The sequence below is a fragment of the Alosa pseudoharengus genome, unplaced genomic scaffold (assembly GCF_046254945.1).
Source record: "Alosa pseudoharengus isolate Yale_2024_CS ecotype anadromous, Long Island Sound unplaced genomic scaffold, YU_APseudo_1.1 YU_APseudo_1.1_scf_2, whole genome shotgun sequence".
Lineage (NCBI taxonomy): Eukaryota > Metazoa > Chordata > Actinopteri > Clupeiformes > Clupeidae > Alosa > Alosa pseudoharengus.
The window spans coordinates 20472263-20491358 of record NW_027468663.1 but is presented as its reverse complement, the minus strand read 5'-3'; the positions used below and the strand labels follow the sequence as shown (position 1 = coordinate 20491358).

The 19096-nt window shown below is 43.5% G+C and overlaps 2 protein-coding genes across 2 annotated transcripts; both read left to right on the top strand.

The window, feature by feature from the left end:
• The first annotated feature begins 184 nt into the window (after positions 1-184).
• stap2a (signal transducing adaptor family member 2a) lies at positions 185-8811 on the top strand. The gene is made up of 11 exons (XM_076293165.1): positions 185-286; positions 3192-3263; positions 3478-3597; positions 4026-4082; positions 5038-5189; positions 5697-5828; positions 6144-6213; positions 6465-6567; positions 6787-6882; positions 7326-7457; positions 8009-8811. The coding sequence occupies exons 1-11, from the start codon at positions 185-187 to the stop codon at positions 8065-8067; spliced, it is 1095 nt and encodes a 364-aa protein (XP_076149280.1). The 3' UTR covers positions 8068-8811.
• A 1620-nt stretch (positions 8812-10431) lies between these two features.
• Positions 10432-18758, top strand: sema4e (semaphorin 4e). The gene is made up of 15 exons (XM_076294105.1): positions 10432-10553; positions 12372-12692; positions 12919-13064; positions 13568-13630; positions 13728-13826; positions 14210-14309; positions 14442-14552; positions 14946-15097; positions 15596-15768; positions 16010-16166; positions 16399-16621; positions 16915-17042; positions 17324-17493; positions 17614-17666; positions 18066-18758. The coding sequence occupies exons 2-15, from the start codon at positions 12584-12586 to the stop codon at positions 18674-18676; spliced, it is 2295 nt and encodes a 764-aa protein (XP_076150220.1). The 5' UTR covers positions 10432-10553; positions 12372-12583; the 3' UTR covers positions 18677-18758.
• Positions 18759-19096: the final 338 nt, after the last annotated feature.

Sequence of the window (19096 nt, the reverse complement as noted above, 5' to 3'; positions counted from 1 at the left end):
TTATGCATTAAACTGATACCCATTGAACCCTATTACTATCGCTGTGCCGAGACGTGGGTATAGGACCCCGTTCGGAATACTATTCACGGATATCCCCAGTGATCTCTCATCAGAAAAAGGCGTGTCATTTCCCAAATCACTGTAGCAGCCTCTTTGTCCTGTTAATCCGTTGCTGGCGGTACATATGGCGGCTGCTCCAGTCAAGCAGCGTACCGGTGGATCCAGAGCGCAACTGCCGCCGTGTTATTACGAGGGATACCTCGAAAAAAGAGGGCCGAAAGAGAAGGTGAGCCACTTCAGTCGTGCATTTCTTCTGTCTACATAGACAATAAATATAGTTGATAGGCTACTCCCGGTATGCTGAGTATTAATTCCACATGGTTTCTATAAGTAACCATGGGTAGCCTGAGAGTTCACTGCATGGGCGAGGCGGGCTTTAAATCATCTGCTTTTTACAGATGAATGCAATATTAAGTCCATCCCTGTTATCCTAATGATAATGTTGCTTCAATGAAACACTTTCTTCTTATCGAGGAAAAGGCAACATTCGTCTCTGGCACTGGCAGAAGCACTTGCTATTTAGGCTAGACCATTTTTGAACACCTTTCGGTCTTTGTAAGTGCGGCACTACTCGTTAATTCAATTATTTTTGTAATAATTATTATTATTTGATTGGTGCAATTAATTGACGTCGAATTGCAATCTGTCACATTCGCTGTCGTTCATTCCTTGCCATTCCAGTGACTTTGCCAGTGAGAAGACGCCACTGTCTCCGACTCCGCGTCAATGGAACAATCGGACGCATTGTAGCCTATATTATCTACTGCCAAGAGAATTTGGTGTTGTCATCCTTAAAACGATCCCACATTTCCTGACATGCCTCTGGTAGCCTATATAGGCTATGTGTGTGTCTTAGTGCCCTATTCAGCGCTAAAACATTCTACAGACTATATAAGGAGAGACGCTGACATGATTGTATCATCTTTATCTGGACATACCCAAGTGTCATGGACTGCGTTACACGCGGGATCAATGTGTAATAATACAGCTACTGTAAACATTTTCTATACGTAGTGTCATGACTGTCTAACTGACAGATTGAGCGCGTTGAGCTAAAGGCATGGTAAGGACGTCCATTTCACAAAAACAGCTGATATTGGGCCAAAGGGGGTTCAGGTGCAGGATGTGTAGGGAGGCTGGGCCTGGGTCAGATTGGGAACAGCTGTGGCCCAGCGCCGAGTGTGCTCGGAGCCCCTAAGGGAGCTGTTTGGGCCTTTTGTCCAAGAGAGATGCAGATTACAGAGAGCTTCATGGGACTGGAGGAGATGATTTATGATTGGGTGCTTTAGATATTTACAGCGTTTTAGCTAGCTTTGGAGTGTGTGACCGTCAATGTAACTCTGCAAACGCATTTAACCCTTAATGTTATGTAGCACATACTATGATTCAAGCAAACACAGTTAGGACTTAATACGCCTATAAACATCTGGTCATTGTCAGTTGTTTTATTTATTTACTTAGTATGCCACTTTTTGTAGTGACTCAAGGCAGAAGTGATAGTTCTCGCAGATATAGGCTAGGTAATGCCCTCACCATCTCTCTCTCTCTCTCTCTCTCTCTCTCTCTGTATAACAGGGCCATAGTCATGATCATAGTCATCAACATTGCGGGGGTCTGGGAGATCCCCAAACAGAATTTCAATACATTTCCTGCTATGCAAAATAATTACTAAAAACCACAAGATAAGTTAGTCCACGCCACTAACAAAAAATGCAAAACCACCAGGACAGGCTATGCATGGGGTGAGGTGAGGCAGAAAGAAGAGGCACCTGTCTTAGTAGCCTATTCCTGAATCCTGTCCCTTTCAAACTATGTTAAAATTGTGTGATTAGCTAGCCTAGAAATCTAGACGCACCCTAGCGGCAGCCAGGGCTAGTCTAGCAACTCTCCGTTGGCTTGTGAGCTCGGAAAATTAAACTTCTATCAGGCCAATCAAATCGTGTATAGAGTCGTTAGGCGGGCTTAACATAATGATTGATGGCAGAGTTGCAACGGTTTGGCTTGAATTCCCTGCTACTTGAAAACAAATAAGATAATGTTGCTGTTGGCGAACAGTGTGACATGAGTTAAGCTTTTATTAAGTTGGCAAAAGTTTGAACTAGCCAACTAGCTCTGCTGGTGGGAAACGCTTGGGACTCATAGCGCTGTCCTAATGCGTGGTGAGGGAATTTGAAAGACAACTGATTATCCCGCCCCTCACTGAGCACTGCAAACGGTGAGTGCCCAGACCCTACATTTTAATGTGGGTCTGGCTCGTCAGGCTAGTGATTAGCCGCATGCACAATAAAATCAAAATACAAATACCAATCTTATAGGCTACAGCTCCAAACCGTCTAAGTCTTAGTTAAAAAAAAGAAGTAATTAGTCAAAGAGCCATTGCATTGCGTTTGTCATTTATTTTAAGATATACATTTGGGAGACAAATGGAGTCATACCATAAGTTTACTGTATATCCAGGGATGGATTACTGAATGGGCCTACTGGGCCCAAGAGCTCAGGGGGCCCCGAAGCCCAAGCCTCTGCGTGAAGTTGCTTCTTCTCCACCCTTCTCTTCTCTTACACAAAACTCACCAGAAGTCATCATTTAAAGGGTAATTCTTCTAATTAAAAATGTTCTGGGGGAGCATGCCCCGGACCCCCTTACATCTTAACTGGGGGGCCTTTTTGCATCTGTGCCCAGGGGTTCATAATCTATCCATGCCTATGTCTGTCAAAAGTTTGGAATACCCTAATTGACTAACTTAACAATTGACTTGTGGTTTTTGGTAATGATTTTGCATGGCAGGAAATGTATTGAAATTCTGTTTGGGGGTCTCCCAAACCCCACCACAGTTTGGTCCCCCCCAAAGGATTACGGCCTTGCTGTGCTACACCTTTCAAACAAGTTTTGTGAGAATTGTACCGGTAGCTTTTGCGATATTGTTGACAAGCCTACCGCACCGCAGGCGTATGGTGCAGATGGAAGCTTTTGATAGCCCACATCCACTAACGACTACGGGCCTGTTGTATAAAAGGGATTATGTTGTGCTAGTCAGCTAATAGACTGCTGGATGAAATGTTGAAAATAGGACTGACAGTTCTCAGATGATGAGGTATTTTGCTTATTGTTGAATCTGTCTGTTGTCATGCAGGTGTCTCGACGGCTGTGGACATGTCTGTGTGGAAATTCACTGTATTTCTTCAACAACACCAAGGACACACATGTGAGTTAGAGAGGGTGTCCAAAACAGGTCTTAACGAGTGCAATGGCTTTTACCAGGGTCTCAAACTTTTTTAGCATTATTGCAGCTGCATTGGTAGGAATTCGGAAAGGTCACTTTTCATTTACCTGTTCATATGTGATTTAAATCTATGATTATGTATCTCAGCACATAATTATATTATCTGTGTATCCCTGTCATCCTCTGTGTGAAATAGTATGTGGAGAAGCTGGACCTGAGTGGCTTTATCTCATTAGCGGATGACTGTGGTCGGGACAGAAACCTGGAAGCAGCGCGCCTCAGTCTGCGCTTGAAGGATGGAGAGACCAAACTGACAGTAAGGCTCTGATCCATCAGGACTGATTACCACTCTGGTGCAGGGATGAGAGAAGACATGCCATCATACCATTGCCAAGGGCTCTCTCTCTTTTTCACTCTCACTCACTCACTCACTCACTCACTCACTCACTCACTCACTCACTCACTCACTCTCTCACTTTCTGTCTTTGTCTCTCACACACTTTGTCTTTGTCTCTCTCTCTCTCTCACTCACTCACTCACTCACTTTCTGTCTTTGTCTCTCACTCACTCATTCACTCACTCACTCACTCTCACTCACTCTGTCTTTCTCTCTCCCTCTCTACTTCCACTCATAGCTCTTTGTGTTGTGTTTTGTCTCCTCACATGAAACCCATAAATCTTTCATGTAGCAATCCTTACTTAATGTCTCTTTGTTTTGTCTTTCCCTAATATCCTCTGTCACAGGCATCAAATCTGGAAGCACGTGAGCTCTGGAAGGGATTCCTCTATGCCGTTGTGGAGGTCAGTAAATGCTTACTTTGTTTTCAAATACCTTCAGATATTTTAGTTGCTCAAAAGTTTGTACTTTTAATAGTTGTTGCGATTTTTCTGAGTGGAAGTAGTATAGAATTGTTATTTTTTTGGAATATTTAAAGACATGAGAGTATTAGGGCCACACATGAAGGAAAAAAAGAATTGTGCCATGACGAGATTAAACTCAACATGTCGACTTTACAGTTGACATGTCGACATTAAATTAAAAATTTCGAGAAAAAAGTTGAAATATCATGTCAACTTTAATCTCGAAATTTTAAGAATAAAGTTGACATCATATTTAATCTCGACATTTCATTTTGACATGTCCATCAAAACTAGTTTGGAGAGAGAGCGACCGTTCCAAATCCACTCCACTGAATCCGGACAGTCAGTCTCAGACTCACCAAAATGCCTTGTGTAGCCCAGATGATTTGGTGAAATTGTACCAGAATTGTTCCGGGTTTAGCAACAACTATACTAACTATTTTTGAATGTCGAGAATAAAGACAAAATTATATTTCAACTTTATTCTCGAAATTTCGAACTTAATGTTGACATGTTGTTCATGTTCATGTGTGGCCCTAATACTCCGTCTGAGTATTTGGCCTTGGTCAAACATTGTAACATTTTTTAATCTAGTTTGAGGTTGGGCGTCATGGTGAGTAGCTTCTCTAGTGATGTTCAGGGTTAAGCCTCTTGCCCTGTGCCAGAAATGAATTTGCCAACTGGTAGTAAACATGTTTTTTTTATGGGCAGTCATGGAGACAGCCTCTATTCTCTGATATTGCTCTGTTGACATTCTGGTATTGGGCTTGACTAATCTACATCAGACGTGAAGAGCTTTTCATCCTCTATTATGACTTTGCAAGCCATTCAATCAGCTTTTTTCTCTCTCTCTCTCTCGCTCTCTCTCTCTCTCTCTCTCTCTCTCTCTCTCTAGCTTTCTATACCCAGCTCTCTGACTCTTCTTCCCGGCCAGCTGCACATGCTGAAGGAGGTGGTGGAGAAGGAGAAGCTCCGGCGAAAGACACGCTCCCTCTCCCGTGCGCCCTCCTCCCCCCTCTCCCTGCCCCTGGTGGGGGAGATCCCTCCGTAAGTCTGCTCTCACCCTCATCTCCTTAGCCTCCTCAGGGTGTGTGTGAGACTCTATGGTACTCTGAGAGCTTTCCAGAAGCGCTTACTAGAAAAACGGTTTGTTACGGTCATATATCACTGTTTTATTGCATTTGAAACCAGCATGCTGGCTTATCATTCACCCATAGCACGTAAACTTTGTCTCACGTTGCGGTTGTGACTGACTGTGTGCGTGTGCGCGCATGTGTGTGTGAGTGCACATGCGCGCATGTGCGTTTTGTGTTTGAGTGTAGATGCAGCTCAAAATACAAAAAACAGGGCACTCAGGCACTAAGCACTTATAAAACACAAAGTTGTTTTATTATTGACCCAGTCCAATGTGCCTGCTGTATTGACATCAGAGTGTCTGATTGTACATGCAGCAGCATGTCTGTCTGTGTGTGTGTGTATTATATTGTAGACTGTAGAGGAGCTGTCGTGCGTGTGTGTGGTGGTGAGGTTGTGTGACAGCTGTGTGCTGCCTAGGTGTTTTCGGCCTGTGTCGCGTGTGGAGGCAGAGGTTCTGCTGGAGAGGTACCCTGACTGTGGGAACATGGTGCTCAGACCGGGTCGAGACGGAACCTCACTGGCTGTCACCACTAGACAAGATCTCAACGGGTAATGCCCTCACCATTTTTCTCTCTCTCTCTCTCTCTCTCTCTCTCTCTCTCTCTCTCTCTCTCTCTCTCTCTCTCTCTCTCTCTCTCTCTCTCTCTCTCTCTCTCTCTCTCTCTCTCTCTCTCTCTCTGCTGCAGTCTTAATTCTATTTGGTTATATCTATAATGCATTTTATCTCTGGTCAAATTTACCACAATATATTTTGCTGCCATTTCCTCATATCATCATATCAACAGTGACCTAATTATATACTGAGACAGACCAGAGTGTTGGCCTCTCCTCCTGGTCTCATTTTCTCGTGGCTTCCTCCCCTAGGTCCGTCTTCAGGCACTATCGGGTTACTCAGAAGCAGCAGGGAGGATATGTAATTGATGTGGAGAATCCGGTATGTGCGGTTGTTTCACCTGAGTTGTATGCAAATAGTATCAAATCATCTTCTTGACTACCTTTCAACTTGACAACCCTTTCAACTGATTATTGACATTATTTAGATAATGCTTTGTAGGTTACTTCATAGAATAGGTAATGTTGTTGAAGGTATCATTAGACACTAATGTGTAGTTATGTATTATTTACTATGCATGACATCTTCGCTCCATAATATCATTTAGGCTAACTAATTCTCTGTTTTCTTAGATCCCGTGTGAAACACTCTATGATGTTATAAACGCTCTTGTGGAGAAAACATCAGGGACCCTGCAGCCATTCCTACTGGAGGAGCCTTACGAAGAGAATATCAGTAAGCCACAATACATATGCACCAATGCAGATCTCATTCTACACAGAGTACATTCATACATGCACACAATTGCATGTGCATTTCTGGATCCTCCTTTTTGCATTTAGTTGCATTTTGTACATTAAATCATATAAACCATTAATCATGCAAAACTGTGGATCCATGTTGTTTTAACGTGTTCTTTACAACTAAGCAACATGCCCCTTTTTTGTCCTTCAGCATTTGTGTCATCTAATGATGAGAATGGGGAACGAACACTTCACTGTGTGCGCGGTGGGCCACCCTATCGAGGCCCCGCTCTGCCACCGAAACAAGGTAAGCATATAATGATGATCAATGTTACCAGCCTCAATATGCGTATTAGTGTATGTGTGTCTCTGTATGTTTGCATAAGCTTTTGCACGTGTGTTTGTGATGCTGCATGACTGTTTATGGTCGAGTATTTACGAATGGCCGAGGCAGCTCGCAAAGATGAGAGTAGGAAAGGGGACAGAAAGAGTCTCAACAACTGAAGCATTCACAGGGGGCCAAGTCTGTTACTGAGCCAAGGCTCAGGAGGAAATGAATGAAACCAAAAGTTTGTTTTGGCATTTTGGCACAGCGGTGGGCTTCCTGTGTGATATCTCACTAGCCTTTTCCACTCACTCCTTTCATTCCAAGCAGTTTGAGTCTTTCTTTCTTTCTTTTTTTTCTTTCTTTCTTTCTTCCTTCTTCTCTCCTCTGTGTTCTGACTGCTTGCTCTCCCACCTTTAATTCAGCAGGGACAGACAAATGGTCGCCGCGGCACCAGGCGCTCTCCCAGAGTGCGTCTCCCCGCTCCTTCTCCCCCACAGAGACGCCGCTGAGCCCCATGAAGCGCCTCACCCTCTCGCCTTCTCCTCTCGCACAAAGTAGGTCATGGACATGGACACTGGTTTTGCCTTTCACAAGGAATAAGTCACACATAAATATAAACAAACACACACACACTCTCTCAGTCTCTGTCTCACATACACACACACACACACGCGCGCACACACTCACACATGCAGTATCCTTGACTCACTCAGACCTTAAGACCTCATCGACATATGCTATTGTTAACTCTTTGTACACAAACAATGTCCGGTCTTGCCTAGAGTGCCTATACACTCAGTTACACCCTCTTTCCTTACTCAGACAGACTGTAAACCCACACACACACACACACACAGAGACACACACACACACACATACATACTCGCCCGCTCACTCACCCACTCCACATGAATAGGGGCACAATGGAGGCCTTGTGGCCTAGTTTCTGAAACAATCCGGGGGCAGGACGAGACTGTCAGCACAGGCAGACGTCTCATTCATGCTGCCTAAGGGCCTACTTCCTCATCCCCAGTCAAGACTCAGTCTTCCTCTCTTCCTCTCCCCTTCTCTCCTCTCCTCTCCTCTCCTCTCCTCCACTCCACAGGCTTCACAGAGGAGCTCAAAATTAAGCTGGAGAAGAGACAGAAAACCAATCAGGAGTGAGCTGTCCCAGCTGGCCCCCGCCCCTAGCTGCTGCTGCTGCTGTGCCACTCAGCTCTCCTCTCTCTGCCAGTGCCTTCTGTTATCACGCTGTGTCAACGGGATTTCGTCAGACGTGGTGCATTCTGGTGAACTCTAATTCAAAATGTGGTGCGGTCTCTTTGGAGGTTCGGATAACAACGGCAACAAAGACGATAACTACAGCCAAACACCATTTGTGAGATCTGGTCAACAGAGCTCTGCCCAGGTGTTGGAGAAGATCACTCAAATTCAGCAGGTTTACTACAGGTCAAAGCTCTACCAGCAGCCACTACTCTGCAATATATACCTCTCACTGTAAAATCTTTTTTTGTCTGAACAGTGACCTGTCCACCTGGCATTCAGGATAAACTCCGGATGCCCATGATGACACCTCTGGGACAGAACTGGGCACCGTGTCTGTGATCTGACGATAGAAACTGCCACTGCAGAAAAGGGCAAACGTTGTTTATTTTGTCTTTGGTAAAGGTCTGGACAGAAAAAAAGAAGCACACAGAGAACCAATCAGCAGCATGTGGCCTCATTTGATTAACCACTGAAGTGACTGCTACTAACCACATCTTCCATCGTGACCCTCTAACTAACTATGAACCACAAGATACCTTAAAAGGATAGTACTTAGTCGTGTTCGTCCATTACATTTGTGTTGATGCCCAAGCTCATGGAGTTTTGTCTGATGTTTGTGTTTGACCGTCTACCTGTGCATGATCCTGTCTTTTGCATACATTTGCTTCTTTTTGTCCTTGTTTTTGTATTATTTATAAAAAAAAATCAGTGTTATTTATAATGTCAAATTTATGGTTGAATTAAAAAAAGGTTTTCGCATGGGCAGCTGTCAAATCTTTGTTTTTACTATGGACTCCAAAGATAAGAGCAAATCTACCATCTCATTGTCATGTAAAAAGTTTACTTGGGTACATTTCAATACATGTGTGAAGACATTAGGTTCACTTGAGCACATTTTTGTGAACTAATTAACATTGTGCATTTTCAGATAATTCCTTTATAAGTGACTCTTCTAAATCCAGAAACGTACTTGCTGTAGGCCTATATCTAATGATGTTAAGAAATCTGGTATGGAAGTGTAGCCTGTAATTTTGCTACTCCATATTTACCTGCAGGGGGAGACAGAGTGCATAAAATAATTATTATTCCCCAGATGGTTGGAGGATAAAAGTGATATATCTCTCTATCTCCTCAGCATGTCTGCACCAGTCTATGGTCTGCACCCATCTATCTGTCCCATCTTGTTATCTCTACATTTTTCAGAGTCAGAGAGACACTTTCTTCACCAGCACCTATCAATACAATATTAACCTGTATCCTATCAAATTGTGCGATTATGCAGATTATGCTGTTTTAGGTCAAATGGGGGCAAAATCAGATTGTCCTAAACCATGTTCAGCCTGAGCGTCACATGTGACAGTGTCATTGTCTGGTACCTAATCACTCTTCCCAGCACTGGTTTATGATATGTGTGTAGACATTTGATCTTATTCCAGGCACTTGGTGCTTTACAGTAGCTGCCATGTGACCTAGTTCCATCCACTCTGGAAATCATGTGAGGTCATATTGCACATGATTACATTCCTGCCCTTTGTGCTCTTACGAGGCCCTATAATATGTTCTTGACTCTGTGGCCATTGAGCCACAGCTATTGAGCATTAGCACCTAGCAGCATTTGGATTCCTTTCCATACCCACAGAGGCCCCTGAACATGTTGTCAGTTCCTGGAGAACTGTGGAAAGCCCTCTGTACTTGTCATTGTCTAATTAGTCTTTTCAGCGGTGAGACAAAGCCCCCTCTACCCCTTATGTGTTGCAGACTGAGGAGGACCTGTGTAACTTTGGCGGGAAATCAACAGCTCAAGTAAACAGACTGGAGTGGGTGTGTTTTTCGACTGGATAACATTTAACAAGTGGCTCTCATTCATTTTCTCTATATTCCTTTCTTTCTTTCTTTCTTTCTTTTGTTCTCTCCCTCTATCCACTCTTTGTCTTACTCTTACTCTTTCCCTCAACAATACTACCATAAACACACCCATGCACACTTCCTCTTCGCTGTTTTTTCCCCATCCACATCCCTTGCCTTATGACGTGCACCTACCCACACACACACACACACACACAGAGACATTCACACACAAGCAGACAACTGTAGTGACTTGTCGGGGAGCCTGTCTCTGCATGTTGTTTGGTTGTTGCCGACTGGTGAGTGTTGAGAGGCGGAGTGGCCCCTCCTCTTGTGCTCCACTCCGCTCCATTCAGAGCCCAAGCACACCAACGCAGCACAGGCACTCTCAATAGAGGGGCGTTCCTGCGCTAATGATTGCAAGATTTCTTGCAAAGCCAGCAGAAGTAGGAGGTTGGGTCATTTGTTTTGAACCACATATTTTGACAGCCGGACTAACCTGATTCTACGTTTCTCTGCAGATGATAAAGAATGGGCAGGTCAGTACATTCTGTTTTCCTCTATCATGGTGTCCTTTTTTAGTATTTAAATTTTATTTTATTCTATACTTATTTTACACCTGTACACACAGATTAGAGGAAGGTTCTTATGTCAAGGTGTGTCTACTTCCAGAGACTTGAAGTCACGGAAGTCACGGCACTCTAACCAAATTCTGCACATTTGGTTAAATAACATTTACTGGACTGGCATTTACTAGACTGAATTACTGAATGGGTTTCAGGCATGCTTACACAACTACTTCAGTTAAATGAATACTTTAAGATGAACAACAGCTTTAACTCTTATTGTTTGAGAAACAAATATGTTTCTAAATATAGACTGTACTCTGTACAGTCTGTGGACTGTAGACTGAGCACAAGGGTTGTAGTAGCCTATTATTCCTTAAGTACACAATCTTGGTAATGAACCTGCACAACAGTTGCCTCTTTTCCAGGTGTGTCAAGTATGTGGTAACCACTTATGCCATTTTTAAAACCTGGGTTGCTGTTAGTGAGCTTGTGTGAGTGTGGCCCCTCCTAGCCCAAGGCGAGAGATATGTGAGTGAGGCATGTTATCATGTCAGGGGCGCAGCCTACATTCTTGGACATGATGGAGCTCATTTCTGCTATGCAGCTCTGCGGGGATGTGGATCCAGGCAGAGGGAGAGGCTGGACGCAGAAGAAGTCGCTGTAGTGTTCCCAGTGAATCCCAGATCTCCAATTAGAAAGTCACACAACCATTGAAATGGCCCTGCCTTAAAAACCAAAAGGCAACAATTTTATCAGCAAAATTCTGTAGCTGATGTTTTCAGTAAGGTCTCACCTTTGAAGGTTTTAGAATTTCTTTCTAGCATAGATTTTTAAAAACATATTTAAGCTTCTATAGCACACAATGCTCTGGCCATTAAATAGCCTGAAATTCGTTTGCTGAAACAAACAAACAAACAACCATTGAAATGTAAAATGAAGAATCATATACATTGACAAAACATCTCCAAAAGTACATAGAGATATTTATTCTGTTCATGACCTGTTTAGCTCTATTGAACTGTACAGTGTGGTAAGTTCTGTACTATAGCGGTTAAGTGAACAGGATGTGAGTTTGCCACATTCTGTTCCATTGCATTTACCATGACTGCTAAAGTGTCTCTACAAGACAAATGTTTCACACTTATATTTAGCAGTGACACATCAACAGCTGTTAGTCCACTGCAGTAAAGGATATTGAGTTGGACTCCATCTGGAGAAAATCAATAATAGTTTAAAAGGTGACATGAAAAATTGATACTTGTTGATGCTCCTCACAGTTTTCATGCAGGAGAGTAGTGCATGTGTTGATGTTTCTAAATGAGTGGAGACCACTGTCTCTGTGGCTTACAGTCTCAGCAGGTGTTGGGGATTTGTCTCAAGCTAGACAGAGAAGGTGCAATGCACACCTTTGTGCAAAAGAACTAAAGTTACCTGGCAACGTGTAATCACCTTACAGTGTCAACCAGCACATTATTTACCAATCATAAAATGCTCTTCATATCCACCTCTAGTGATGCAGCAAGGATTCTTTACTTGTGTTTTGAAATGTGTTGTTTGCAGCTCATAGATTGTTCAAGAGACTCTCCTTTGAGCAGCTTCATCACATACCGAGGTGCCTGGCAGGCTGAAATCAAAGTCCTCCTCGCACCCCATGAACAGCTCTCTGACCTCTCATTTACATCTCTATAGCGCTGACAGATATACTGCTGTTAGGACCAAGACTCCTTTAGCGTCCTTTCATTGCCTTTTCTCCGACTCTCCCTCTCTCTCTCCGTCTCTTTCTCTCAGATGGGCGTACACAGGTCCCAGGCCTTTGAAGCCGTGTCTCTCTCCTCTCAGCTGTATATTTTACCATGGCTTGTCTTCTGAGCGGCTGTAGTGGAGGAGTCGACTGCCTGCGTCGTGCCCTGAATCACTGCTTTATCCGGAGCCACAGCTTGCCGACGGCTCCCAGGACTTTCACTGTGCCTTTGTCCTGGACCCACTAATGCTGCCAAGCCATGTACGTCCTGGCCGCTATGTTTGTCCTCTACCTCTTCTGTTCAACTCCGACGTCCAGCCAAGACTGGCCCTTGGACTGTACTCCCCGAAAGACCGTCCCTTACCACAGTAAGTGCTGAATTAAGTTTCTGGTGTTTGTAGTTTCTCACATTTTCCCAAACTGACTTCAAGTGGTCCATGGACATTTGCTGTTATTGACACTGCTGTACAACCGGTTGGTGGATATGTTTCCCTCACAGGATCAAAAGAGTATATACACTTACTTAGATGGCTTCAGCTGCCATATCCTGGGCAAGTAAATCAGCACTGACTGATGGGTTTTTTGTGTAACTAGGTGACAATGGGAAACTGTTCAGGGAGAATGACGTGTGGAACTATACCACGATGGCCCTCAGAGAGGACCTGGGTCTGATCTTTCTGGGAACCAGAGGAGCCATTTTTGCCCTAGACATTAACAACATCAACAATAAGAAGGCCTCAGTAAGACCATCTGAGAACTACACTTGCATCAACACTGAATAAAGAAAAAAAGAATGAGTCTATGTTTTGATCACCTGTAATTTGCCTGTGCTGTCTGGGTCTTCTTGCCTATCCAGTGCTTAACACTGGCGTTGCTTTGCCTTTATTTGGCTGAAGTGGTTTTGTTGACTACAGGCTCTGACTGAAATTCATTACCTTACATGGTAATATTTGAGATAACAGCAAAAAAATAAGTTAACTGACAAGATATGATTGGATAATAGGATACTGAGGAATATGAATTGGAATATGAAGCACCCCTTTCTAAACCATTGTAAACCATCTGTAAACCGCCTTTGCTTATTCATAATAATGGGATTTGTGCTTTTGCCTTGTTAAATAATTCCAGAATCCACAAGATTTTTTTGTTAAACACCTCTGACTGTATGAGGGAATTATAGCTGAAATCTAGGCTGTGGTTATGATGTAACAGATCTAGAGCATCTTTTGTGGTCACTGTGCAGGTGAGATGGGGTGTGACCGAAAAACAGCAGAAAGAATGCACATATAAAGGAAAGGACCCAGAAGTAAGTGGTTGCTGTAACAAAGTTCTATGAAACAGTCCTACTGGAAAAGGCAAACGCCTAGTTTCTGATTGTTTATTATGTGCATCGTCTTCACCAGATAGATTGCCAGAATTACATCCGCATTCTGCATGGGACAGAGGATGGCAGGATGTATGTGTGTGGAACCAATGCCTTCCATCCAATGTGTGATTACATGGTGAGTTCACACACACAAGAAACATGGGGATGTGAGAGTTTAATGGTTCAGTCTCATAGTTCTCACTTCTCAAGTAGCACAGTTTTCATCACTATTGTTAGCACTATTGGTTTCAAAGCAGCCTACCTCTTGCTTCCTGTTACATTTCACATGTGAAAAAGGGGAGAGGGACGACATTTTAAAAAATGGTCAGTTTGGATATCTATTTTCTTCTGTTTCTGTGTACAGAAACCGTACATTGACAGCACATGGGTTTGACAGTGTACCCATTGGTTTTCCCCTGAAATCTGGGATGCATGCCGTAGATATATTACTGCCTCCGGGTCCATCTGAAATGTGTTTCACATGCAGGCCAATGTTCCCACTGTCATTCTTTTTTCCAGAACTACACAGATGGGCAGTTGATAATGCATAATAACCAAGAGGATGGGAAAGGGAAATGCCCCTTTAATCCCTTCCAGAGGTACTCCTCAGTGTGGGTTGGTGAGTACAGATGGCCTCGTCGTCCACAAATGCCCTGAAATATCTCTGAAGACCTTTAAGAACTCATAAAACCACCCCCCCCCCTCTCTCTCTCTCTCTCTATCTTTCTTCTCTCTCTCTCTGGTCTGTCAGAGGGAGAGCTGTACTCAGCCACCTCCATGAACTTCCTGGGCTCTGAGCCTGTGGTGATGCGCAGTTCTGAAGACCCCATCCGCACTGACTTCAAAAGCTCCTGGCTCAATGGTGAGATGGAGCACCTTTCTGAGCAATGTTGCTGAGCAACCACATAAGCATGCGATCTGATTGGATGGTCAAGATATTTTGCCTACTGATGATTAAAATACTCAGGAAAAATATGCCCAATATCAATGGGAATGTACCCAAACAACAACAAATAAGAGAGAAGAGTGAATATTCAACCGATTATTTGTCTGTGTGTCATTGCTGATATGAAGACAACATGCATGCAAGGAGAGGCCCTGATAAGATCATTGTTTTATGTTCTGTTTTTTTAGCCACAAAGTTTCATCACAGCTCTGTCAGACCCATTTCTCTAAAATAGGCTACCAAAGAACTGACAGGAGTACCACTAAATGCATGATCAGAGACTTAACCTCAAGCTTCTCCTGGTTGCAGAGCCTAACTTCATCTACATGGACCATATCCCAGAGAGTGAGAATAGCCCTGATGGAGATGATGACAAGGTCTATCTGTTCTTCAGTGAGACCGCTGTGGAGTATGACTTCTACCATAAGCTGGCTGTGTCTCGGGTAGCAAGGGTCTGTAAGGTACATCCCGCACAAGCTGTAATGGCCTACTTGAAATAAACTGTGGTCAAACAGTTCCTTGTTACACATATTTCCACGATTACACCGTTGCACCGTTACCCTTTAAACAACAAAGTGTGCAGTCTGTGATTCTGGCAAGAGGTTTTTGATATTTAAGTGAAATAATCTAATTGCCCTTCCTTTTTGTGCTCCTGCAGCAACATGTTGATTGGCTGGAGTAGTGTATGTTTTTGTCTGAGCCACTTTGTTTGTTTCCAATTCATGCAAGGACTATTTATAAGCATTGGTATTTTTTGAGTGTAAACACAAGCAATTTATTTTGAGTGTAAACACAAGCAATTTACTGAATTTGACAACACAAATGTATTGAATTAGAATAATATGAAATACAGTTCCAGTGAATTGTATTAATGACAAGTCAGTTGAATGGTTATTTAAAACAAAAATGTTTTTGCAATTTGGCCTGACATACAGACCTGTTTCCTCTCTTTCCCATAGGGAGACATGGGTGGACAAAGAACCCTTCAGAGGAAATGGACATCTTTTGTAAAAGCACGTCTGGAATGCCCTGTCCTGAAGTCCCAGTTGCCTTACTTAGTGCAGGATGTTTTTCGCGTGTGTCCTGCTGGCTGGACTACATGTGTATTCTACGCTATCTTCACCCCTCAGATGTACGTGAGCCGTTTCAGTTTGTTATTGTTGACGTCTGGGTAACAAATAAGAGTCATTGTCAATTTACTGAATGCATGCCTCCCCATGTCTACCACTAACCGTAACATATTCCCATCAGTTTGATGGAGGGCTGCTTTTTAAGCAGTCTTGCGGACAGTCTCTCACACTGTTGAAATAGAGCTGAAGAACCGTTAAGTGGTTTCGGTGGTAAAGACAAATGAATTGTTTTTGTTTTGGCAGGCGCTCTTCAGACCACTCAGCTGTGTGTGCCTACAGCATGCATGATATAAAACAAGTGTTTACTGAGGGAAAGTTCAAAACGCCTGTTACCGTGGAAACCTCTTTTGTGAAGTGGGTGATGTTCAGCGGCGATCTGCCCACCCCTCGACCAGGAGCGGTGAGGCTCGCTCGCCTGATAGCCTACGTTGCCATTCCCCACCCATCCCTGTCCTTCTGATTTAGACCTATTGTTTTTTGCACTGAATGTTCTTTTATGTTAAAATTGTCACCCTAAATCATTGCACATTTTATGCTCCATAAAAGGCTGACCACTAGATTGCTCCACCCCTGAAAATGCACCCCTGATGTATTGTCAATATATCTCACTGTATTCATGTGAATGGTTGTAGTGTATCAACGGAGCAGCACGTAAGCAGGGCATTACTAGCTCTCTGGATCTGCCAGACAAGACCCTGCAGTTCATTCGAGACCGTCCGTTGATGGACCAAGAGATAGAGCCGATGAACAACCGCCCACTACTGGTCAAGAAAGGAGCCGCGTTCACTCGCATTGTAGTAGCCAGTGTAGTGGCTTTGGATGGAGCTACTTACCACGTCATGTTTATTGGCACAGGTGTAGATATCCACATACACATTGTATTTTTCTGATTAGAAGTTTGGAAGTCATATTTACTTTAATGCCTTGTGTATTGGGTGTTAATGTGATATGTGTGGAGATTATATTATGATACCACTGTGTGCATATGTTATAATATTTTATTATATTGTTATTATTATTAATATTATTATCAAATATAAATGTTAAATGCTTCTACTGCACCACCTGGAGTTTACTTTCTGTCCCATAATCTGTTAAGAGAACAGGGTTGCTGTGGCCTAGTTAATAAGAAATGTGATCTCTTACAGCGACTGGCTCTGTGCTCAAGGCTGTTAATTATGCTGAGGACAACACTGGAGAGACGTCCATCATCGAAGAGTTGCAGCTCTTTCAGTCCTCGGAGGCCATCAAGATCCTACGTCTCTCCAAGAGCACGGTACTACATAGCTTCTGCCTTACAATGATACACGGTACTACTGCCTTACATAATAACGATACACAGTACTACATAGCTACTGCCTTACATAATTAATGTATACAGTATGCATGGGTGGGTGCACAATGTATCTTAATTTGAGTGACAAATTCAAAAAAAATATTTTTAATCCAAATGATTTTGAACAAAAAAGCACTTAGATGTTATTATTTGTATGATTATGATCCGATGTTTGTGACAGTGTGATGTACCAGTAACTCTGATTTTCACTGCATGTTCAGGGCCACCTGTTTGCGGGCTCTGAGGTAGGCGTGGTGCAGATGCCCTTGAGTTCCTGCGGGCGCTACACCTCCTGTGGGGACTGTGTCCATGCCCGGGACCCGTTCTGTGCATGGGACCTCGCTGCAGCGCAGTGCACCTCCCTCAGCCCAGTGGCCACTCAAGCAGAGAGGTACCAGCTGCCAGCAGCCACACAAGACACATTTCCCCATGTCTGTTGTGGGACTTGCACACTGCTTCCTTACGCTGCATTTAATCAAGCTAATTCTCCCTCTCTGATTCTGTCCCTCAGTAAGCTGATTCAGAATCTGCAGAATGGAGATGCCTCTGGCTGCCCCCCTCCAGGTAGTATACTTAGTCTGTCGTTGATCTTCATTACTTTATTAAACCAGCAATTAAGCTCCATGATAATTCTGATAATATAACACGCTCAAAGTAACTTAAAGTGTGATTGACAATACATTTGTGGGAATGGTTTTCCAACAGTGATGCGAGTATAAAAGTGTATGCCCAGGTAGAAAGACCAGAACATGTGAAATGTCTTGTTTTGGACCAGTGTCTTGGGCCCGTGTCCATTTAAACGAGCTCTAGTGGACGAGCTGATATGTACTCCATTTTCTGAGAGCCATTATGTATTGTGGCTTTTGACCTTTGCAACTGAAGGAGGGAAAGATGCCTGTTCTAGATTTCACTAATGATGCATCATGGAGAACCCCCTTACACTTCTTCCTTGTCCTTTCACAGAGAGGGCCAAACTGGTGACCCGCACCTTTGTGCCAGGCAACAACGTGAAGCTGGAGTGTGAGCCTATCTCTAACCTGGCAAAGCCGGACTGGTATGTGGGCGATAAAACCCTGGTGCTCTCGGACAAGTACAACGTCCACAATGACAGCCTGATGATCCTCAACGCCAGCGCGGCCGACGCGGCCAACTACTCCTGCTGGTCAGTGGAACGCTCCCATGAGCATGAGTACCGGTGGCAGAAGGCCAAGTACCAGCTCACCCTGGAGACCAATGGGGACGGACGATGGGTGCTCCCCACCTCCCCTCAGGCCCAGTCCAGCCGCCCGCATCTGGTCGGCTTGCAGATCTTGGTGGTCTTACTGTCCGTCATGCTGGCTTTACTAGTTGCATGGAATTTCTACAAAGGCCATTTGACACTGCCCTGTAAGCTGGGACGAGGACAGGCTCACACGGACAGCAGCAGAGGTGAAGTGGCCAACACACAGCAGCCATTGCAGCATACCGAGGAGAAAACCTCAGCCCCGGCGGGTAACCGTAACAACAACCACGCCAACCTGGAGAACACCATCTCAATGGATGGCCATGGCCATGATGACGTGTCTGTTATTTAAGTTCTGGGGGGAATTCACTCATCCCACATACATTTTTATAAAAAAAAAAAATGTTGAGTCCAACAAAAAGGGGCCTTTTGAATTTTTTACTTTTTCTACTTTATCGTACATTACTTTTATTTTTGCTAGAAAAGATAAGGGTGTGCATATGTTTGGAAAGTTATTGTTCAAGAACTTTCACGTTGGAAAAAAAAAAACTTTACAATTTCACCATAGACATTATCTTTGAGCGGTATAAAATTACTGACTTTTGTAGGGAAAACAATATATAATCATTGCATTTGTAAATGGATTGTTTCATTTTTTCTGGTAAGATATGTTTGTTATAAGGTGGGTTGAGTGTGGTGGTGAATTGTGAAGTCAATGCTGTGAATGGTTAAACAAGACTTAAATTATTTGAATCATTTGTTTGAACTTGTC

What these genes read in the sequence shown, in the direction of transcription:
- stap2a (XM_076293165.1), top strand. Translation starts at nt 185, where the DNA reads ATGGCGGCTGCTCCAGTCAAGCAGCGTACCGGTGGATCCAGAGCGCAA. An exon ending in CTGGTGGGGGAGATCCCTCC is followed by an intron (nt 5,190 to 5,696) that starts GTAAGTCTGCTC and finishes TGTGCTGCCTAG; the next exon opens with GTGTTTTCGGCCTGTGTCGC. An exon ending in ACTAGACAAGATCTCAACGG is followed by an intron (nt 5,829 to 6,143) that starts GTAATGCCCTCA and finishes TTCCTCCCCTAG; the next exon opens with GTCCGTCTTCAGGCACTATC.
- sema4e (XM_076294105.1), top strand. Translation starts at nt 12,584, where the DNA reads ATGTACGTCCTGGCCGCTATGTTTGTCCTCTACCTCTTCTGTTCAACT. An exon ending in ATCCAATGTGTGATTACATG is followed by an intron (nt 13,827 to 14,209) that starts GTGAGTTCACAC and finishes TCTTTTTTCCAG; the next exon opens with AACTACACAGATGGGCAGTT. An exon ending in GTACTCCTCAGTGTGGGTTG is followed by an intron (nt 14,310 to 14,441) that starts GTGAGTACAGAT and finishes CTGGTCTGTCAG; the next exon opens with AGGGAGAGCTGTACTCAGCC.